Genomic DNA, 25,819 nt, shown 5'->3' with positions numbered 1-25,819 from the left:
CTCCATATTTAAATTTTTTTTTTAAATCATTTACATATAAGAATGTAGTTCTATCTAACATAACAAGAGGCCCAGAGGGCCTGTATCACTTACCTGGTTTGTAATACCAAGAAATGTTCTGAATGCATGTACAAGATCAATGGGGTTTTTTTCTCTGACTGAATTTAAACCTCTAATTTCCCTATAGGATCCCATTCTTTCTGACCCAGGAGGTCAGAGCCAAAACTTGTACAAATTCTATTCCCCTTCCCAAGAGGATTTTTCTGGCCAAATTTGGTTACAATTCATGCAGAATACTATGACTATATAGTAGCAATGTAAAGGATTTACCTCTATTTCTCCTATTGGGCCCACCTGTCAGTGCCCCATCCCTCGTTCCCCTGGGGGTTAGACCCAAAATTTACCATGTAAACAAAGGATGTTTTTGGTCAAATTTAGTAACAATCCATGTAGAACTCTAAGACTAGTGGCGATTTAAAGAAATATCGACGGACGACGGACGGACAGAAGATGGATACCGCCCCATGAGTAAGCTCACCAGCCCTTCAGGCCAGGTGAGTTAATAAAAATTGATATGTTAAATTTACATGAAAAGTCACCACCCTAAAATCAGTACATGTATCTCCTATATATAGCTATCTATTACTGCCTCACATGGGTTACCCATAGGTGGGCGGAAATGGTAACATGATGAACGCATGAACTCGGCTTCCATTCCTATGATTTCCATATCCTGGTTTAATTCAGTTGCAGAAAAAATAGAGTAAAACTCGACATTAGGGTATACGCCATGGTGCCAAAACATTCAAATCCATGTTTCTGGAGTTAATGACTAGTAAAGGCCTTACAAAGATAAAGATCACATCTGGGGTATGAATTTGTGGTGGTCTATCTGTTTAGACTTTGTATAATTATGTAATTAATTATTATAATTTATGTAGAGAAGATTAACATTAGCATTGCCTTCCTCTTCATTAATGCAAAACAAGAATTGTTATGGATCGTTGACAGACTGAAAAAAATCATTTAAACAATGACAACATCTCCTATGGAATATAACTAGAGGAACAATAAACAATACATTACCTATCTGAACCCAGGCCTCATTGCCTAATGTGATTTTACCCATTATAGTTCAAAGTGACAAATAGTCACTCGAACAGATTCAATTAATATTATATGTACTTTCTTGCGGTACAAATGTAATGCCTACAGCAAGACTCCGTCGATCATTAATAGTTTGATATGAGGGTGAAGGTCATTACATAGCCTAAGGTCCATTAGAATCACACAATGTATGTCTAGTCAGCACCTTGTAGTTATGATTTAATGGCACAACTTACATCATCAATTAACATTAATATTATACTACAACACTGAAAATGTTACCTTTTGTTTTTTAAATGTCAATCAACATGATAGCATTACGAGGGTGCTACAGTGTACATACAAAGTCATTGGTAAATTTCATAAGCAATGAGCCCTACATATCAGCAGAGAAAACTGAAACACTTATTATTTTGTTGTATCAATGAAAACAGTAGCTCTTCCTTAAGAATATTCGATTTATTTGGTACATTTTTAAGGACATGCCAGATTTAAATTTTGATGAAAGCCGGAGTACCCAGAGAAAAACCACTGACCAGCATCCAGTAATTATAAGTACTACAGGCAACTGTTCCATAAACTCTTGACCCAGAGGTTGAGGGCTTCTGGTAAATTGTCTAGACATCCTTTACCACATGGCCATCACAGAATGTATGCTTGACAGTTTCTTGACAGTTATAATTATAGATCATGCAAAGTATTCAAATACATTACCAACTGATTTGGGTCATGTCACGATAAATTCCATATCACATCAGGAAAGAAATTATAGAGAAAATATTAAACCCTAGTATATATATACACATTGAATGATACCAGGAAATTTATTTCAATCACTTCAATTCTTTGTAATAGAATTAAAGATGCAGGAGACACTTCTGTATACTGTAGTGCCAATTAAAAGTTCTGGATACTTTAAGTTCTTTGCTCATTTTAAGCAGAGTATATTCCATCATATACTCTTACCATTTTATGGATAGAAAAGAAAAACTAAAGGTTATCAAGTATTTGATTAATGAAACCTGAAAACTGAAGGTCAAGGTCACATATTTGACGAAACAAAGTTACTCCAGATTTATAACATTCAAGAATTTGCTAAATTTCAAATATGAATCGAGCTGTGCCCTCTAGATCTGGTTATGGGGAAGGCAGAAAGACAGACAGAAAAGCTAAGAGTCATTAGAACAGTATTTTTCCAATATTAAAGCAATTTTGATGAAGATTACATATCATTTATTATCAAATACATGTACATTATGTATATCCAAATAATTAAATAAATGATGAAAAGAACCCAGATCGTGGTAGTATATTTCATACATTTTCCGGAATGATATTTTGATGATATTGCATTTATGATTTCAATTCATTTCACATTACAACATCTAAAAAACTTTTCCCATCAAATAAACAGATTAATTAATCAACTATATAGTATAAGTAAACACATGACCTTATAACCATACAGATGTTACCACCAGGACTTGTACAGGTGTATGCCACATTGATCAAATTATGCAAATGTATATAACAGATTTGAATTACAAAACAGACTTCCTCCTGATAGCAAATTAATACAATATATAATGACAGTGTTCTGTAGTGGCAATAATTAAGTGTGTTTTTAATTGCTTTTAATCTTTTCAATTATCTTTGATATGCACTTTTAAAATACAGCATATAACTGAAATGTCTAAACCAGCGTGGAGAAGTTGTCTACTCCAGATCTTTGTGTATATATTCTGGCGTAATTTGTATAGCATTTTCCTTCTGAATATATATTAATTGAAACTTGAATAATCCGGAATCCTGACGATACCGGCCAAATATGCTGGTCTCTTTGACATCCAGTTTAGATAAGTTACAGTGTACTCCAATGAAAATCGTATAGTCTTCGATCGCATACAAGTTAAAATTGTATGGTCTTCGATCACATACAAGTTAAAATTGTATGGTCTTCGATCACATACAAGTTAAAATTGTATGGTCTTCGATCACATACAAGTTAAAATTGTATGGTCTTCGATCACATACAAGTTAAAATTGTATGGTCTTCGATCACATACAAGTTAAAATTGTATGGTCTTCGATCACATACAAGTTAAAATTGTATGGTATTTGATCACATACAAGTTAAAAATTTTATGGTCTTCGATCACATACAAGTTAAAATTGTATGGTCTTCGATCACATACAAGTTAAAATTGTATGGTCTTCGATCACATACAAGTTAACATCTAACAGAAATTTATGTAGGATTTGTAAAGATGATTCCAGAACACTAACTGCACATTAAATCCAACATGAAAAGCAAGGGTCCAGGACTCATCTAGGCAAGTTTATTATCGTATTTGACCCAATAAACATCCCATTAGTACCCCTCCCCTTTTTGAGGCCTCAATTTAATTGATTTCAAATTAAATGTAGTGTGAAAATATGAAAATCATGTAGGTTTCTTTATTTTGTTTTGGAAATTTATTTATCTTGTGCAATAATTTCATGAAAGGCTAGTCCAAGTTCAGTTTTATCAAGTGATCCCTTATTTATTTTTTATTTTTTAAAAAAATTTTCAGCGCCCTGGGTACTTATTGGGTCGATTACAGTAATACTGTCCAATGTATGTGTAATGAGACCAGTTGATTTTTGTTGTGTAATGAGACCAGTTGATTAAATTAAAGTGGATTAGCGGTGATCCAAGGGACCAACAAAAATGACTGCTTAGACAGGTGGCTGATCAAACAGGTTCAACTGAACTTATAACTTATCATTTCATTTCTTTCAGCCTCACATTTCATTTGTCAGCTGTCCCTTATTTGGTTATTGTATGAATAAATGTAATATACAAAGAGTCCTTGGCCTTTCAAATGCATCCATAAATTTGACTCTCCAAAAATCATTAGATTTTATTTACAAATTGTCCCCTTGAGAAGTATTATGCTGGTTACATTGTCTTTCCATAAGTATTACCTTGAACCAATTCTTTGTATAACAATTTTAACCTTTTATTTGTCCTTCAACAAAACTCCATAAGTTATGAGTCTGACGCTATAAGAAATTTGTTTTTGGATGCCTCTTAAAGCTACTAACTTTACACAAGGGCCACTTTATGCACATAGAAATACAACATGTCTAGAGCCAAAAATTCAACATTGATTTAAGAGCAACTGGCGTCTCAGTATTCCTGACACACCTCTTCCTAGAGTCAGCTGCCTTAATGGGTTCTCCAATAAAAGTTTATTTTCCTGATCTTTCTATCAATGAATTATTCACTTGCATGCAATATTACGTATAGGAAGGAAGAACTCATCACACACTTACAGGTCCAATGTATTGTTTAGTGCTATTTGATATTGTTTGTGAACATATATTATAGTCCCCAAAACAGGCTGTATGCCGCAAAAGCGTTATCCTTTTATGTAAATCAAGTGTCAAAATATAGGTCAAAATGACCTATTTTTGGTACATATTCTGTATTTGCATATTAAAAAGTTATCTGCCTTGTGAGTAGGTATTAATTGTGATTCAAGTGTTTGTGAGCGTCATGTGAAACTTTTCAGAGAAAACGCTCAAAAAATAATGATGTCACAATGGATACCTACCCACAGGGGACATAATTTTAACTCTGTAATATGCAAAGACAGAATACTTGTAGCACAGTTTCATAGGTTAAAACACATTTGCCAGGTCCAGTTGGAAGTACTATAGAAGTTGAAGTCAGGTTAAATTCATTCCTAGATGCAGTAATCATTAAATGATAAGACTATGCCCTAGCATTAGAACATGGTTATAACGACATTGTCTTTTGCCTAAAGTAAACATGTATCCCAGTATGAAATTCTAGTGACACAAAGACATGGTGGGGAGGGAAGCCATGTGATCAAAAGGTATTGTACACAGCCGATTCCAGGTAAGAAAATGTTCTGTATTTAACATTTCACTTACTGTATTGATCATTTTTCGGCTTGGCACACCCACAAATAACATGCTGTATAATAACTCCAGAAAAACAATTTCTTTAAAGAAGTGTAGCTTTTTGGCCAACCTCGATAACATGCCTACGCTTGTAGACTAACAAACATACACATCATACCTGACAGTCTTTAATCCACGTACCAAAGTTGGCCAAAAAATCTTCATTATCTTGCATGGAAGAATCATTTTATATGGATGTATTGTGATCTGGGACTCTGCTTTATTGGGGGCACAGTGCACAAAACCATCAGTGAAGTAAAGTGTTAATTACAGTACATTTACGTATGTAAATCTGGCCTGAAATTTGACATGTACAATACCTTTAGATCATGTGGCTTCTTTACACTTTTAAAGTAGACAATGCTAACAGATTAAGATAAGGTCCTCTTCAATGAAGGTCAAAAGGTCAAAATCAAGGACAAGACCAAAGAGTCTCAAAGTTATATGCGAAAGAAAGTGTTATTGGTGACCCTGGTACTCTCAACCAACTTTCGTTTTTTAATTTCACGATGTCAGTTTCAAAACATTTCGCGGAGATTAAGTTTCCCGGATTAAAATTGAATGGAAATATCTTTTAATATAATGGGGCAAGCAATGTGGAAGATATCGATTTGCGGAGATAGACTTTTGCCAATTTACCTTGATTGCAATATTCGTAAAAATAAATTGCACACGAAAGAAAGTTGATTTAAAGTATATGAATAAGATAGAGCCCCACCAAATTCTTAGAGAACTGATGGAAAAACTGACAAAATGAAATTCAAGCTTTTATCAGCATTTCATCTGTATTCCAGGGAATTTGGACAGATGTATATATAAATCAATGAAAAGATTAAAATGAGAAAAAGATCTGTACAGGAATTTGTTTGGTGTATGGTAAAAAGTAAAATGTACAAAATATCTCACATTTAGTTAATGATAGAATCCCTAGTAACATCAGCATACCTGAATAAGACAAAATCAATTTTTTGCCAATACATGTTTAAGAGGGACAGCTGGTTTTACTACATTTTGTGTTTAATTTGATCCACGAGTAGATTTACACAATGTTGTACAGTATTATGTAACATTCTCTGAACTGATGATAAATACTCGTGGTTGTATCATCACTAACACTTTTCATTTCAAAATATTTTATTGATAATACAATAAATATAAACAAAATTATAATATAGATCATGAATAAAGTACAATGTACATGTATTAACAATTGGATAAGATAACAGGCAAAGCCTATACAAATCCTTTCCAATGTCCGGAAATGACAAAAATAAATAATTTTTATAAAAAAAATATAATAAAGGTGATGATGAAAACAGAAAAGAAAAAAAAGGTTTATAACTTAATACTCTATAATAGAACTGAGGGAAAAATAAATATGCAAAATAAATATGTAATAGAATAACACTTCAGAAAATGTTACCTGGTAATGATGGCATATTTTCAGATTCACAATTTTTTTTAAATGTCACATTTAATGAATGTATTATATGAGCTGAGGAAATGTAGTGGAAAATAACTTGTAATTAGCCACAATGAGACTGGACACAACATGAAGTAGACATTGTGGCTGGAATCAAAGACACCGATATCTTAAAACATGTGTAATAACTCTTTATCAAAGATAATAATGACATCATAATTAAGATATGACATCGTACGATTGTCTCGGTAGACGGAAACATCAAATTTGAGTCTGATTTCGCCCACTATTATGTAGAAATGAAATGGAAAGCTTTGTCTATATAAGGGAAATAATTATGTAATACATTTTTAAATAGAATCTTACATTCATGACTACGTAATATGAACTTGTGGCATGTTAAATTACTGAACTTGTTTAAAAAATTTCTTATTACATTCCCACTCATGTAAGATCTTCTATTTACGAGAGAGTGTACTATCAATTAAGTAAAAAAAAAAAAAGAATACATGGGTTGTACTCCTCAATTACCTAACAAGATAAACAGATAGGTCAGCATGTCAGAGAGTTCATGCTCAATGTAATGTGAGAGCAAATCAGGTGGTTTGACAGATGACCCCTCAGATCCCTTTTTACATACGACCTTGAAACATCCATTGTTCTCAAACCACCAGGTGGTTAATTCATACACCTTATAAAGGTGAGCAAATAAACTCTATTCCTAGCTGTCTCAATATACAATAAAAAGTTATGTTAACCTGTCGGATCCATAGTGACAGCATCTAATTATCCCAGTCAACAAAATGTTTACCTGAAAAATTTACCAGGTATAAGGTACGAGGGGAACTATAGATATAAAGTTACATCCATTCTGAGAAAATCATTAATGTATCATGTTTGACTCAATAAGCACCCCTCCCCTTTTTTATGCTTTTACTTAATCCATGACAACAGGTTCACTTCCTTATTAGGTAACCAGCTAACTACGGTGTCTACGAAGAGGTACCAGGTAAAAATTAAGAGTGACCATGAAGAGCTAAGGGTTATTTTTATCTAACAATATCTTTTATAAGAACATACTTAAAGATGCTCCACCGCCAACAGAGCATAAATGATATTCATCATTTGAACAATAATTGGTGTTTAATCGTGTATATATATGCCTAATTAACAATAATGCCTAATTAACACAAAAATTAATATAAAATAATTAAGTAATTATTTTTTGTAACTGAAGAAAAATACTAAATCGTCTGCTCCTGTTTTTGATAGTGAAAAAAATACCATTTGTCGACGGTAGAGCATCTTTAATTAATCCTAATCCCTTATGGTTAGTATGCACATAATAGCTTCCTGATTGATCAATTTTTCTCGTAACTCAAATAATCTAAAAAAAAATGTCTTCAAGACATAAAAGTCATCTTGTCCATACAAAAAAGGCTCAATCAATCAGACTGGCAATGGTGGCCATATTGTTTGATCTGGACAAAAATAGACAGATCAGTAAGTCTAGACATCAATTTTGATTAGGAGTTTGGCTAGAATTGAATTTGCAGTTTCCTGAATTAGCCAGTTGTATTGAATCCAGATAGAAAGGGACAGGGTGGAATACTGTATAATAGAGGAAGGGGATCAGTTTTAGTCGTATGGTAGTTGTTTTCCAGTACTGGAACAGTCAAGTTCCAGTTACGGCTGCCTTATAATTATATTTATTTCTAGGTTTTCCATATTTCATCTAATCTATTCTTGAAAGTGTAAACAGATAAAATGATTACTTTGGTAAAGTTTAGTTTGGGTTATGTTTTTGACATCATTTCAACAGCAAGGATCATTTAAAGAAATGCAAAGATTGAGAAGGTGGATGAAAGTCAGAGTTCCCAAAAAAAGTTACCAACCTAAGGTTCGTAACCATGGCAATTGACCCCTTGATTTTCGAAACATTCCAAACAGTGGATGAGAACTAAGTACAGTGGATCTACAGACCGTAGTTCATAATAACACAGATCACGGACATCGCTTGTAAATACCGTTCCAAATATAAATCATTACTAATCATTTATTGAAAATAAGTGAAGACAGTTCATTTAGCCCCGAGTATTTCAGAAAGATGATTGTCTGAAGATTACATGTATTTGATCCCTTGAACTAAAGTTTTGAGCAAAAATCAATCTTTAAGTTTAAAGTGAATTGTCGGCAATGAATCCAGTCTAAATGTGTTTGTTGCCTTCCAAAAGTCCTTATATATCAAAATGACGGTCAAGTCCTAAGACTTTGTCCAGTTTTGCCCATTGAAATGCAGAGCAATTTTGATCGGAAGTTTTATTTTTCTGTTTCATATGAAATTATACTGGATATATATATCAACACCATTTTTATCGACATTAGCCTTCCTTTGCCCGACTACACATTTTAAATATTACCCTTGTTGTGCATTTTCATATTAAACAAAACGTGTTTGTGGTAATACCAAGACTCAAATAACACATGAAATTGACTTCAAAATAAGTTTAATTATGAAAAAAAATCTTTATTAGAATTCACCACAATATCTTCTTAAACAAATGCGCCCCATTCCATATACTTCATGTAATTAAATGTACAGTCAAATCATAATTTAAGACTTTTTTGTAACTTTTCCAAATCAAAATAAAAAAGGTTATCAAGTTACACAAGGATGAATTCTTTATTTTTTTTTTTGGTTTCATTAGTTTAACGTCCTATTAAAAGCCAGGGTCATGTTAGGACTTGCCAGGTTTGTTGGTGGAGGAAAGCCAGAGTCCCCAGAGAAAAACCATCAACCAGCAGTTAGTACTTGGCAACTGTCACATAGAATTTGAACTCACATCCCAGAGGTGGAATGCTTGTAAACCGCTCGGCCACCACGGCTCTAGGTTGTATACAAATAACATTGACTTAGAGCCATGTTTGTCTGCTAATTGGATGAAAAAGCCTTAAATAGCATTGTTTATTCAACATCTAAAACATAACATTTTTAATGAAGCTACATCCCATCAGTTATCCTATGTGATACATACAGTTGTAGGAGACAGGTATGTTTATTACATGACCGTTTGACATCAGATACATTATTTACCTACACATAATTATATCTGTCGTAACGACAAGTGAAAATATAACCAAGTTTCATGAATATTATTGACACAAATTTTCCTCCCTCTTAGGAAAATGACCAAATTACCATGGTTTATGCATAAACGGAATATCACGATTCCGTGCTGTTAAGTGTCATCATTGAATAAATTCTGAATAATTTCAAACGAGAAGAAAGTTGTATTACTAAGGTAGTCTGGGTGTGATGATCTGTCTAAAACGTTTATTCAATTAGCACGCAAAAAAATGTCACAACATTAGCTACATAAACCAAGACATAAGACAGCCAGTAGAACAGCTGTCTGCAGAAATAACAAAATGACAAACATTCATAGGTTATATTTTAATTAAGAAAAAGCATCTAGTATCTTACATTTATATCTTTACAAATGATAGACTAGGATAACATGAAAGCCAGAAAGTACATGTATCACGCTATTACTCTTGTCATGCAATATGTCTGCAAGTTCAGGCATAAGGGCCACAAAGGCCGAGCGATTAAGATGTCCGAATATATATTATCTAACCTGCACAAACCTCTGGGTCGGGAGTTCAAATCCATGTAGGGCAGTTGCCTGCAGGTATTGATCTGTCGCTCAGTGTTTCTTTTCCTGAGCTCCACTCGATTTGCGCTCTTCTAAGAAAAGAAGTCTTCTCAGAAGATCTTCCAGCATATACATGTAGATGGAAGAGCTTCTAGAAGTAGAAGAGCTACAATCGAGTGAATGGAAGATACATTCTAGAAGAAGAAGACGAGAAATCAAGGTTTGCTCAGGGCACTACTTCTTTTCCTACACTTTCTAAACCAGTCATCTCCGTCAATGTCACTGGCTGTGAATAGGACACCAATCAAACAAGATTCATGCACCTACAGGTAAAAAAACTCCATTGTTGTGGAGATAAATAGAAATGAATTCCAATAATCAAAATACGATTTAGGAGAAGAAAAAAATAAAATATCATCTCCACTTTCTTCCATGTGTGATTATTTTTTAACTTTAATTTTTTTCCTGTATTTTTAACTTAACCTTTTTTTTTTATCAAAATTGATTTTTTAAGTTTACTTAAACTTGATATTTGATTCTTGTTTTGTGAGTATTAATCAAAATCTGTGGTCTATGAGATAAACTAACCTTATGGAATTTGCATCCCTATAATTATGAGGGCCTAAGCAAGAATGGTCTATAACTATATATTTTTATATTACCAAGTGGTATTAAAAGGGCCGTGCTTTTTTAAGGGAGTGTTTTGCTGGGTACAGGACTAGTTATATAGTTACATTGATTGTTATTTTACTTCAGCAATTCCCTTTCGATGGCCTGGTTGTAAGCCCATGGTCCTGGATTAGAAGGTAACCAGAGGATTCAAAGAAAACTCATGTGATCAAGCAAGTGACCTTGGACTTAAACTTTTACGTTTATGTAAGTAAATTGAACTTAGTGAATGTCAGGTAGGTGAAACTTTAAGGGATGAGATTTGTTAAATAATTTTTTAATTAAACCGACATAGTTTTAAAAAATCAGACAAAATGAATAAGTAGAGAGCAATTGTGATCCGCATATTGCTGTTCAAACAGATGAAGGAGGTTTACATAAAACAATGTCAACACACTTTGTTGGGACCATGTCAGGCTCCTTTCATGCAAGTTTCAGCCAAATCGAACCGTAAAACTTGAGAAGAAGTTCAAAATGTGTTTTCAAGATGGCGGCTGTGGCGGCCATCTTGGATTTGTATCGACCCGAAAATAACAACACTTTGTCGGAACCATGTCAGGATCATTTCATTGCAAGTTTCAGATAAAAGTCGCACTAGTAGAACTTGAGAAGAAGTTCAAAATGTGTTTTCAAGATGGCGGCTGTGGCGGCCATCTTGGATTTCGGATCGACCCGAAAATAACAACACTTTGTCGGAACCATGTCAGGATCATTTCATGCAAGTTTCAGCCAAATCGCACTAGTAGAACTTGAGAAGAAGTTCAAAATGTGTTTTCAAGATGGCGGCTGTGGCGGCCATCTTGGATTTCGGATCAACCCGAAAAATAACAACACTTTGTCGGGACTATGTCAGGATCATTTCATGCAAGTTTCAGCCAAATCGCACCGGTAGAACTTGAGAAGAAGTTCAAAATGTGTTTTCAAGATGGCGGCTGTGGCGGCCATCTTGGATTTCGGATCGACCCGAAAAATAACAACACTTTGTCGGAACCATGTCAGGATCATTTCATGCAAGTTTCAGCCAAATCGCACTAGTAGAACTTGAGAAGAAGTTCAAAATGTGTTTTCAAGATGGCGGCTGTGGCGGCCATCTTGGATTTCGGATCAACCCGAAAAATAACAACACTTTGTCGGGACTATGTCAGGATCATTTCATGCAAGTTTCAGCCAAATCGCACCGGTAGAACTTGAGAAGAAGTTCAAAATGTGTTTTCAAGATGGCGGCTGTGGCGGCCATCTTTGATTTCGGATCGACCCGAAAAATAACAACACTTTGTCGGAACCATGTCAGGATCATTTCATGCAAGTTTCAGCCAAATCGCACTAGTAGAACTTGAGAAGAAGTTCAAAATGTGTTTTCAAGATGGCGGCTGTGGCGGCCATCTTGGATTTCGGATCGACCCGAAAAATAACAACACTTTGTCGGGACCATGTCAGGATCATTTCATGCAAGTTTCAGCCAAATCGCACTAGTAGAACTTGAGAAGAAGTTCAAAATGTGTTTTCAAGATGGCGGCTGTGGCGGCCATCTTGGATTTCGGATCGACCCGAAAAATAACAACACTTTGTCGGAACCATGTCAGGATCATTTCATGCAAGTTTCAGCCAAATCGCACTAGTAGAACTTGAGAAGAAGTTCAAAATGTGTTTTCAAGATGGCGGCTGTGGCGGCCATCTTGGATTTCAGATCAACCCGAAAAATAACAACACTTTGTCGGGACTATGTCAGGATCATTTCATGCAAGTTTCAGCCAAATCGCACCGGTAGAACTTGAGAAGAAGTTCAAAATGTGTTTTCAAGATGGCGGCTGTGGCGGCCATCTTGGATTTCGGATCGACCCGAAAAATAACAACACTTTGTCGGAACCATGTCAGGATCATTTCATGCAAGTTTCAGCCAAATCGCACTAGTAGAACTTGAGAAGAAGTTCAAAATGTGTTTTCAAGATGGCGGCTGTGGCGGCCATCTTGGATTTCGGATCGACCCGAAAAATAACAACACTTTGTCGGGACTATGTCAGGATCATTTCATGCAAGTTTCAGCCAAATCGCACCGGTAGAACTTGAGAAGAAGTTCAAAATGTGTTTTCAAGATGGCGGCTGTGGCGGCCATCTTGGATTTCGGATCGACCCAAAAAATAACAACACTTTGTCGGGACCATGTCAGGATCATTTTTATGCAAGTTTCAGCCAAATCGCACTTGTAGAACTTGAGAAGAAGTTCAAAATGTGTTTTCAAGATGGCGGCTGTGGCGGCCATCTTGGATTTCGGATCGACCCAAAAAATAACAACACTTTGTCGGGACCATGTCAGGATCATTTCATGCAAGTTTCAGCCAAATCGCACTGGTAGAACTTGAGAAGAAGTTCAAAATGTGTTTTCAAGATGGCGGCTGTGGCGGCCATCTTGGATTTCGGATCGACCCGAAAAATAACAACACTTTGTCGGGACCATGTCAGGATCATTTCATGTAAGTTTCAGCTCAATCCCACTGGTCAAACTTGAGAAGAAGATTGAAATGTGAAAAGTTTACGGACGGCGGACGGCGCACGGCGGACGGCGGACGGCGCACGACGACGGACGAAGCATGATGACTATAGGTCATCCTGACCCTTCGGGTCAGATGACCTAAAAATCAGACAAAATGAATAAGTAGAGAGCAATTGTGATCCGCATATTGCTGTTCAAACAGATGAAGGAGGTTTACATAAAACAATGTCATCCTGTTTCGGAGACGATAATCAGATTACAAGCATTTATTCATGTAATTGTAATAATGACCATTGTTATTCTTTTGTTATTGAGGAGATATTGTCAGGGCCGCGGAAAAACTTTGAAATGTACTTGTCCGTCGGACAAGTGCTTGGCATCACAATCTACTCGTCCGAATGACATTTTTACTTGTCCGCAATATTTGTCAGATAATAAGTAGATGTGACTGTATATATTAGCCTACAGCGGTTAAAGATATATCCATTTGATTGTCAGAATTGTATTGATGCCGATTCGGGATAAGATGACTAACAGACAGTTTTACAAGAAGACTGACAAAAACATTTAATTCACAAACAATTTTGTGTGCAAGTGTAATAAAAAAGATACCTTTTTAAATGGTCGATATTTTAACTTACTTTCCAATGTAGTAGGTATATATTATTTTTAATGACATTTTTCTGGTAAGATTTTTTTGTGGCGAATGTCGCAAAAAACTGAAGCAAATTTCGCTGTGACATCTTGTTATTCTATACACCTCTAGACTCTTGATTACGATATCAATAGACCTTAGATTTATTCATGTTACAATGCTGTACACGCGCATGCGCATTGAAAACGAAAGTCGTGAGCAGAAAGCGAAAGCTCATCATTGCTTCGTCGTATTTTTAAGAAACTGATACGAATGTCAGACCCTATGTAAATTTATTGAGAAATGATTCAATTAATAAGGTGTAGGTCATATAGTCATTGTCAGAATTTTTCATTCGTCCGACGGACAAGCGTGATGTCAACATTCACTCGTCCGATGGCCAAATCCATTCTTCTAGATGAGCGGACGTGTACATTTCCCCAGCCCTGTATTGTGTACCGACATTTACTTTATATAAATTGTATTCCGTATATACATATCAAGGCATTCAAAAGTCATGAATTATAACATAAAAAAATTATTATTCATTTTCGTAAAAATTGCTTTAAATAACATTTTTTCCCACCGGCGACAGAGCATAAATGGTATTCATTATTTGAACAATAATTGGTGTTTAATCGTTTAGATATATGTCTAATTAACGCAAAAAATAATATGAAATAATTTATTTTAACTTTGGTGCATGCCCAATCAGTACATCATTCCATATAGCATATAGTGCCAGGGAATTTTTTCGGGATGCAATTAATTATTTTTGATATTTTAAACTTGAAATAAAATTAGAAGCTCAAACTTTTCAACGATGGTAATGGTGTAAAGTAAGTTACTTTTGTAACTGAAGAAAAGACCTAGATCGTCTGCTGCTGTTTTTGATAGTGAAAAAATATCATTTGTCAGCGGTGGAGCATCTTTAAATAACATTTTTTCCATCTTAATAGGACAGTTATTACCTATAAAACTCACTTTTTCATAATTTACCTGAAGATTTCCATTATCGACTTAATTTTTTTGTGTGTTACAATAAGAATGGCAGGAAATCAAGATGTTTATCAGTGCTAGAACTAATTGCTTTGTGCCTTCCATAACAACTAAATAATGTGTATCAAAACGATCGTTAAGAGAAGACAAGCCAATTATGTAAAAAAAAATTGTCATGGATCTTTAAACACAGTGATATATAGGATTTATAAGTTACAGTAGAAGGCAACAATCTGTAACACAACACCTGAGCATTTTAAAGCAATACCTGAGATTTCAAAACAAATAAACACCTGGGCTTTGTTATATCTATACAATTGTTACCCTGCTCTCTCTATCTTTTCCTTTCTGTTAGACATCACCTCTACATGGGGAATCCATATAAAATGCAGTTATTTCATTTCAGAATATTTTATTGTCAGATGTTAAAGACAATGGCAATTGGGCAAAAGGCAATATGTCTATATACACGCCCTCTATCTAAATGCAGTGATGTAGAGCAACAGACACACACAGGGCTGTTTCTGCTTGTGTAATTAAACTTGTACAGTATTCAACCAAATAAGAGTCCAGGACGTTTAAAAAAAATGAAAAACTGAAAGGTGCTTAATAAGATGAAATTATTTCAAACCTATACAGTTTTAATAGTTTTGGTCTATGTCTGGGCTTTGAAATGAGGCCTCAAAAAGGGGAGGGGCGCTTATTGGGTCGAATACAGTAATTAAACAAAGTGTTTAGTTCCGATTTGGGTCGAATACAGTAATTAAACAAAGTGTTTAGTTCCGATATCCATTAACATCTCTCATATTTTCCTAAATTATATTGAACACTCTTTGTGCTTATTTAAATGAATCAGGTTTGGTGATTTTGTGCAACACTCTATTAATACTTAAGTCATTTAAGGATTGTCTCCCCTGTATGCAGTGTGTTGTGTGTGGTGCTATATGTTTTGGGAGGCTGTGGTATATTTGTGTGTGCTTCTTTGTGAAAATGTGTTTTGGGAGGCTGTGATATATTCATAATGAAAACAAACTGAACGGCTTTCTTATGCTGACCAAGTAGAATCAGACACTACCACTTTTATAGACTACATGTCTTGGCCACTCAGAGTCTTCCTCACTGGTGGGTGGGGGGGGGATACAGCTAAATTCAAGGCCAAAAGTGAGACAGTTTAAAGATATTTAAGGAAAAAGAAAGTCAGTTATGAAGGAAAGAAAAGAAATTCCAAACTTTTCATATTGTCACCTTTTACTAGGATCATGCAGGTATAATTTTGACAAAATACTTGCAGGTCTAGCAATGACTTTGGTATGGTTAAGACCAACTAGATTACATTACTGTGTAATGGCAATTACATACATGTCCAAGACACTTTGTTGGCATCCATAAATAAGACACTCAATCCATAACATATACAACACTAATTAGATATCATGATTCCAACCTAACATCACAAAAAAAAGACCAAGTTGCATCAAGATTACCTGTCCTAATTTTTCATCTTTATTGCTATGCTTGGAAATTGCATTCTGACAGAAATCAGAATATCTAATTCCGTGACAGGAGTAAATAAGACTCACAATATTGGTGTGAAATTTTTGTAACAGCTGAATGCATTGAAAATATGCTGCAAACAAAATGTTTATGTTTGCCAAGCCTAGTGTATAATTTTGCATGATTACAGTATTATACATTACGGTATTTCAGAATTATTTGGAATAGTTTCAATTTCATTTTCTTCTAAGAGTTGAAATTTAAATAAGTTAGAATATAATTTTTTTGCTAACCTTTAATACCACACAGGATTGAATTGCTTGAAGATTACCACGCAGTTGACTTTTCCAATTTAATTCGAAGAATTTAAAACTGCATTCAAGCACTTATCTATACTCTATGATGTAATGATTATTTGACTAAATATCTCATATTGATAAATCATTTACAACTAATGGGTAAATCAAATTACTGTCCCTATCATTTAGCAAAGTTCATATCAATGTTGCAAAAACACATTCTATTATTCAAATGAGATATTTAAGCAAGGCAGCTTTTAACAAAATTTCCTGACTCTGACAGAACAATGACTATAGTCATTGAGACAGAAATCTTGTGATAGAATGGTTAAGCTTAGCAGTAAACCTGTCAAATTCTTACTTATAATTATCAAACTAGAAATGGCTAACATGTATGTTTAAATGGCGCATCTCTGTCTCCTATATCAAGTAGCTAGAGCACGACACGACAGGACAGGCCGCACTAACCCAACCCCCCCCCCCCACTCCCTTTTTTCATGGTGGGCCATCAACATATGAATATATTGTTATATAGTTCAGGAAGCAATGATAATTAACAGTACGCATATGAAATAACTTAATTGCGACTCCACAAAATTATCAAATTAGTTTTACACTAACATTTATATTTAGGTAATTTTCAAGCAATTCCTGACAACAAACTCATCAAATATTGATACATAAAACGTCTACATTCAAATGTTAACACTACTAGATTTTTTGTTTTAGTACGTACCCATGAAATTTACAAACTTGTTTCAAAAGAAGAAGCTTATTAGGACCAACCAAATGTATATTCTGGAAGTTAAATATAATTTTAAGATGTCATTAAAAGTAATGTATCCTAACTGTATAATATATGTATCCATGCTTTCGGAGATTATTCTGAATATAACACAACATCGCAATTTTATGATACATAAATTAATAAATTACAACAACATGGTGGAAACATGTATATAATTATGATCTGCATTAGAAAATGTGTAATTACAGAAGAGATATAGAAAAATTTGAATTATACATTCCAACCTGTCTATAAAGACCACCACCACTCATGGCCGAGGAAGATAGAAATGATAGTTTGTATAGCCAAGTGGTCTGTATACACATGTCAAATTGTGAAGAAATTGAACATTTGGGGCTCTGAAAGTGGTGACGATCTTATTAAACAGGTGGTCATTATAAAGAGGTGGTTGCTATGGCAGGTTTTAGCTGTATTGCATATAAATTTATAAGGAGTAACTGAAATTGATCAAAGGTGGATGCTAAGTTCTGATGAGATTGAATGATGGATTTGTTTGTTTGTTTGTTTGATTACTTAACGTCCTATTAACAGCTATGGTCATGTAAGGACGGCCTCGCATGTATGCGGTGTGTTGTGTGTATGTTGTGCGAGGTGTGTGTTGTGGGAGACTGCGGTATATTCATGTTGTGTCTTCTTGTATAGTGGAACTGTTGGATGAATTGAGATGAACTTGATTTCAATAGAACACCATGTGGTAATTTAGGGGTCTATGCAAACAAAAAAATATATATTAAGGATTTAGGCTAAGTTTCTATTAGTTAAGTGAATATACTAAGTTCCTTAAACAATGGGATGGATGGTATTCCTTATTTGAAAATTTTTAATCACTTGACAGTTTTTGTGATATACATATTTTAACCTAAATGGATATTGGTCTTGTGGTGCATGTGTATTGCTTGTCACCTCTTCTAAACATGTATGTCGAATTCATTATATATCAATAGTACAGCCAAGTGTGATACACACGCAATCATTGTAATGTATAGAGTCTGTATTTTAGTGTAAGGTTTAGTTTTGTCCAATGTAATATTGTACTGTGTGTGTTATGAAAATCAATAAAAATTGAAATTTTAAAAAGTTTCTATTAGTTTGGCAGCATTTGTTAGATCTAGAATTTCGTTTAGTTCAATTCTTTATTACTTATTAATATATGATCCATCAGTGGAGCAAATAACATCATGCAAAGAGAGGAAATAATTAAAAGAGAGAGATGACAGACTCAAACCATATGTAGTATAGAGACACATACAATATTAATTAAACAAATGTTACAGAAAATAAAAATAGAATTTAAAATGAGTTTACATTTAACCAGACTTCTAATAGCAACCTGTCATCTTCATTTTCAAAATGAAATTTGAAAGTACAGTTAGTGAAAGTGTTAAACATATAGGTGCGTACACTTGAAAATATCATCACTGTCAGATGGCTGTCCATTCATAATTGAGTACAAGGGTATATTAGAGTCCTTTACTAATGTTCACAGATGTACATAGAGTAATAAAATATCAGCTTCATCGGTATAACCATAAATTCCACACAATACACCCAACTGACCTTTTCCTACTACATATACCTTATGACTAGTTACGTCATAAACATTGCGAGACATATACAATAACACTTTAGCCACAAGAGAAATTATTCATGATGTCACGTTCAATAAAGTCTGTGAATGCAAAGAAAATTCTTCATTCCTAGTCAGAAATTACATAAAATACTGGGTATATAACTTCTGTTAATAATAAATAGCCTAATTACTGCAATTACACCAGACTTACATGGAATTTAACACCAAAATACTAAGTGGAGCTATTAAGTAGAGATTGTGCTGTAGAAAACTTAAAATTTAAAAGATAAGTCTTATGTCATGTCTAATTGAAAGAAAACTGATGAAACAGACATAACTTCGCTCAAGACCATCCAAATCTTTCCTTTTTTAAGGATTAACCTCTTACTTTGTTTAGTTTATGAGATAATAAACCCAATGGAGCAAGAGGTAGATTGCATCAACGTGAAGAGTTTAGGTACAATTTACCAACTGCTCCATTGGGTTTATCATCCCATAAACTAAACAATTAAAGTAAGAGGTTAATCCTTATATTTACAACATTTTCTTTAAACAATAAAATCAACCAAAACCTGTAACACAATCTTTTACTGTGTGTAATTCTAGGAAGTGTAAAGTTAGGATTATTAGGATGTTCCAGGTGTAGAAGGTGGAAGAAACCCTGAGTTCCTTGAGAAAACCTACTGACATACACAGCTGACAACTGCCCAATGATAGATTCAAACTCACAACATAGAGGTAAAGGAATTAAGTGGTAATATGTCAAAATACCTGACTCATACAGCCACTGCCGCCCCACTAAAATACTAGAACTATCGGCCATTAAGGCCAACTTACCCACTCTACCTCCCAATTTTGTAACAAGGGGGCATAAATCTGAAAAAGGTGTAGATATTTTGTTCAATGTAGATTCCTTTTTTTTTTTTTTTGATTAATTAACGACCTATTAACAGCTATGGTCATGTAAGGACGGCCTCCCATGTATGCGGTGTGTATCGTATATGTAGTGTGACGTGTGTGTTTTGGGAGACTGCGGTATATTCATGTTGTGTCTTCTTGTACTTTGGAACTCAGACATTTTTTATAGTGCTATATCACTGAAGCATGCTACCAAAGACACCACACATCTACACTGTATAAGAATTATCACCAAAAAGTTTTGTTTAATCCATCCAGTAATTTAGGAGGAGTAGTCGGTCAATTGTTGGTTCAACACAGACAGATAAGCTAACAGTAAACCTGAATCATTATCGGAAGAGGGAGTAAAATGAAAAGAAAAATACAATGAAATATATAAAAAAGAGAAAAAGAGTATAGCCATTTTATTATCATAAAAGTGTGTGTAAACCCCCTCAAAGTAAAGAATAAATGTTGTATTATTCAAATTGTCCTATAAATCTTTACCAAAAAAAAATATGAAAAAGTACCAATATACTGTACTGGTAAAAACAAACTTTTGATGTACATAGTTGTTAACTTATTGAATGTATCTTTAAGATTACAGAATAGATTTTTTATCTCTATCTTCATAATACATATATTGTGTATATAATTTTTGATCTCATACATGTTGTATAATACAAAAGAACCAAGCTTAACTTGATACCATAGTTCTGTAAACATCTGTTACATACTGTTATAGTGTTTACATTTTGTTACAGTAATATAGTGAAAAAGACTCACCATTTTATTGTAATGTTGTATATGACATAAAACATACACTTCACTCAGGATTGATTTTTGGAATCAGGATATGAAGAATCTATAATAAAGCAAAACTGGGAACAAACAAAGACATTGTGGTTTGGGTTTGATGGTCTCCATAAAGGAAAACTAACACAACGCAGTTTTGATATATGTTATTTCTTTTAAATACGACATATCTTGGTGGAAATTGCCAAACATTTATTGGGAATGTTTTGCACTGAAAATTGTCACCTTCATACAATGATTTTGGGACTCTGGCATGGACAATGCTTTTTCCAAAAAATTTTGTGTACCTGCACAAATGATACAAGATTGAAACAAGTTGGAGTTAAAAAGGTTTACTTGTAAAATATGTTCCAGAAACTTGTTTTGTGGTGATTGAGTGATAAAATTTTCCATCAGACAATTTTCAGCTGAAAATTTGTATATCAGATTGTATGAGATTGGTTTAATATCTTTGATAACTGTAATGCTCCAGAAGTTAAAGCCGAATATATAAACTGTGATACATCCTACAAATGATTACTCTTAAACTTTTCAACTAAAAATAAACATCAGATTCATTTTGTATCATATGATTGCATGCTAAATTTTAAGTTTATTGCTCAATTATAAAATGCTCCAGAAAATGCTAAAATTGTGTTTCATAACACATTCTGATTTTTTTGCATGACTAGTTTAAATTATGATAAAGACTGGAATTTTTCAGCTTATTGGTTTAAAATAGTTCACCCGAAAATATATATAACGTGATACATTTTGTTTCTTTGCTTTTCCAATAAAAAAAAAATGTATATCGATTTACAGTGATATAATGACACGAGTTGTGTTCCAGAATTTCTATAAACTTAAAGTTATACACAACAGTAAGTAAATACATGATAGAATCTCAGCACGGACTTATCAAAGAAATTACTTAAATAATCACCAACATGTGGGACATTTTGCTCCTTAAAATATTTATCATATCTATCTTCACAGTCACCAGTAAGTGAGACATTTTCATGTCCTAATTTTCTTCCTGATCAGGTACTGTATATTCACTTTTTTCCAACCTCTGCTCAACCATGAAAGACAGATGTCCCTTTCATAGTCTTAATTGTTTTGTTTATTTGTCAAAAAAAACCTGGAGTTTATGTAAATATCTTGTTGGTATTTTCTATGTTATGATGCTGTGATAATCAGTCACTTCTCAAATTAAGTATAACATTTCTTCAAGTTTTTATTATAACATATTGTCTAACTATAACCAGTATTTACATGCATTTAAAAATATATTTACTGTACAATCGGTTATCTTTACCCTATTAAAGCAAAGCCTTGTCTAGCTAAGCTGTACCAAGGAAGAGGAACATGCATTGTAAACTGGTAAACTAACAGCCGGTTTAACATCTATTAGCAAGGTGAAAAACAAAAGTTTTTTCTATGATGCAATATATGTACAGACTAAAAGAAACAAACGTAATTGCTTATCATTTCGTTTGTAATACAATTAATCAATAAGACGACCAGTCCCAACATATCAATTAAGCCAGGAACATACAAGGTTCTGATCACCTGTTCAGCGCTTACAATACATGTACTAATAGACTAATTACAAATACGTATTTAACCCAATAAGTACCCAGGGTGCTTAAAAAAATTAAAATAAGAGGCGCTTATATTTAAAGTGAATAGTCGGGCAAAGAAAACCAGTCTAAATGCGTTCATTGGCCTTCCAAAAGTTCTCACATATTAATACGACGGTCAAGTTCTGCTTAGTTTCCCAGTTCTGACCATTAAAGTAAAGAAAAGTTGAAAGCATCGAAAGCGAGGTTGTGTGGAAATGTAACCACGGACATAGTGAGCCAGGAGGACGTTTTAGAATTCCCATACTTTAAATTAATTTCTTCGTACGCAGACAGATTTTGACGAGAGATTTTATTTTTCCATTTCATAAGAAATTATACTGGATACATTCACACCATTTTTACCGACTTAAGCCATCCTTGCCCGACTATTCACTTTAATAGAACCAAATTTGGGCTACCTTTTAATTCATAAAATTATTGCACATACCCGTATTAAGTTATCAATCAATTTACAAAAGAATTCAATAAATAAATCTACACGGTTTTCATATTTTCAATTTACATTTAAATTAAGGTAAGTGAAATTGAAGCCCCAATAACGGGGAGGGTTAATGCTTATAGGCATAATGGCATTTATTGGGTCAAATAGGTACATAATTAGATCATTTTATTTTGAATATTTTAGCATGAAGACTTATTTTTCGCAGATATTCAGTTACTAATACCCTTATCATTTCAAATTTGAAAATGTGAGTGATGGGATTAGCTCATTTGGGTTCTTACATAACAGATCAGCATACTTGTACAGTCATTTAAGGATATTCATCTGTGTACATAAGTTGAGGAAAACTCATAGAAGATCATACTTGTATTTTCAGTATCTGTTAACTGCCCCACATGGCTCTTGAGGTTGAGGTGACAGCTAGACAATAGGAAGAATGTTGGAATACATAACCACTAACCACTTTGTCATTACCTACTCTAGATAGATTTAATTTTAGAATATAATATTGTACAAATCGTATATCACATCAGTCAAGTTTACTTATTTTCTCCTGCATTTTAAAAACACCAAGACATGTTTAAAATTATGGCTTATGACCCAATTTATTGTGAAGAGAAAGGAATTTAAAATGCAGCCAGGTAGCTAATAGTAGTATGTAGAATTTGTCCTATGGCAATTAATCAAGTTGAAAATGTCGTGACCAACACTGGCCCACTATATATATGTATTCACTACAGTATAGACCTATATCCATCATGCTATTTTCATATCAGATACCTTTAAATTTTAATTTCATATTTCATAGGTAACATTTAAGAATATTTACCTTCTGCAGTATTAGTATATCATACATGTCCATATCAATAAACATTCTGTATGGTAATTATTTAGTTAAAACTGACATATAGAGGATCTTACATAAGAAGCTATGTGATATGAAATTTATCAAACAAGTTCAATTATTTGATATGCCATGAGCCTTCTTAAGGCTTGTAGCATAGCAAATTATTCAACAAGTTAATTTCATATCACATAGCCACGAGTGTAAGATTCTATTTATCATATAACTTTTATCAATAGAAATATAAGCAAAACTTTAAATATCATCTCATATAAAACAGTAGAAATCTGGCTCAGATATGAAGTTCCCGTCTACTGAAACAATCATGCGACGTCATTAATATATTATGACGTCAACTACACGTGACGTCACAATAGTGTTATTACACATGTGTCTTACGATATATTTAGGACATGGTCGTATGATATGGCTGAACGGGCCAGTTATGTGATTAACTAGTAGTAGTTACTGTTGGTATGGAAACGATATCAGACTTTTGATGTCTTTTAGTAATATCTTTTTCGCCATGACAGTATATCTAGTAGTTATACTGTATTTTTTAATAAAACTTGTAAGTCCTTTATGGTAATTAATTAGTTGAAACTGACATACATAGCATGTGTAGTTACTTAGCTACTGTTGTTGTGGAAATGATATATAAGACTTTTGACATTGTTAGTGTATAAAATACATTTTTCGCCATAACAGTATAGCTAGTAGTTACTGCGTCCTTTAAGAAGTATCAGATACCTCAAATATCATCCTCAACATTTTGCAGGGGTTACTATCACTCTTGTGGATATAACGACAGTGATATATCAGTAATCACTGGAATATCAGGTAACTTTTCAGGTATGACATTTTATGTAAATTTAGCTACTGTATATATCAAGTTCAGCTTGAGATATACATTGTTTCACTACAGGCTATAATTGCTAGCACTTAACGTTACATCAATATTGTACATAGATTTTAACTCTGAATGCTATAATTAACCCAAGCATTTCTGTTCCATTAGAATAAACAAATGTCACTGATTGAAAACTAATTTTGTCGTTGAATAAAATTATGTGGACGGACAGATTACACCTAAATTCATTACAGGGTGATTACGATTAACACACAGAAGCACTCTACACATAATACTTTCAAATTATCTGGTGATGACAACATGACATGTAACACACAAGATACTGGCTGATGTCTACTGTTAGCAGACGACACTGACTAATTGTTGTCGATTTTTATGATGAAATGTAAGTGCATTTTTGTGTTTTTTATTATCAATAATGCTTACCTCGACTGGCCCACGTGTCCGAAGTTTGTCCAGTGTCGCGCCGGTCATTCGCTGATCTGTCAAATTTCATTAGCCCGAGACGATCCCAGGCAAAAACACACACCAGCCCCACCAAACAGACCGCCACTTGTATACATCTCACCTCCCGTCGTTTCATCGCTTGGTAAAGATAACTGATGACCGGTTACATGTAACTTTCCAAATTATCCCCAGTAACAACAATCAACCATCCATGACACACACACGTTCTACAGACAGCGTCCTGACGTCTCTGAGTTGTCGACTGTTTATACGAACCTACTTTCGGTATATACACAGACGTTTACATTGGACGAGTCCATTACTTTCGTACGTACGAAGCCAAGACGCAAAATATATAATTTGATGGTAAAACTGCTGAATGACGTATTGTGTTTGTGTGTATTTGAATTAAAGATCAATTTCCATTTCCCTTATTTGATTGGGGGTAAATACAAACATGAACAACCTACTTCAAAGCACTTCAAAATAGCACGTTCCATAATTAATGAGAAATGACAGGTGCGTCTTTTCGGAACATCTCTAGGCTTTTCTAAATGCCATCTCAGATAGCGTGTTCATGTTGCTATGCGCAAAACGATGTTGTATTTTATCGAATTATGGAGTATATATATTATCTTTGGTGCCAATCTGTTTTTAAGTGATATATATTATAGATGGGCAAAGATTTTGACACGTTATGTTTTCTTCGGCAATGCTATTGAAAACCATCTGATTTGATGAATTAGCTGTAAAAA

At 33.9% G+C, this 25,819-nt stretch overlaps 1 protein-coding gene across 1 annotated transcript in view; it reads right to left on the bottom strand.

Moving 5' to 3' along the window:
- Window positions 1-25,551, bottom strand: part of LOC138335131 (probable sodium/potassium/calcium exchanger CG1090) — a 73,449-nt gene extending 47,898 nt beyond the window's left edge. Inside the window, exon 1 of the mRNA XM_069284069.1 lies at window positions 25,044-25,551. Coding sequence (XP_069140170.1) covers window positions 25,044-25,200 — 157 coding nt within the window. The 5' untranslated portion in view covers window positions 25,201-25,551. The remainder of the gene's footprint in view (window positions 1-25,043) is intronic.
- Between the last annotated feature and the right edge of the window lie 268 nt (window positions 25,552-25,819).

This window comes from Argopecten irradians, chromosome 11 (assembly GCF_041381155.1).
Source record: "Argopecten irradians isolate NY chromosome 11, Ai_NY, whole genome shotgun sequence".
Taxonomy (NCBI): domain Eukaryota; kingdom Metazoa; phylum Mollusca; class Bivalvia; order Pectinida; family Pectinidae; genus Argopecten; species Argopecten irradians.
Note: the sequence above shows the minus strand (reverse complement) of the source record. Positions and strands in the feature narration are given on the sequence as shown.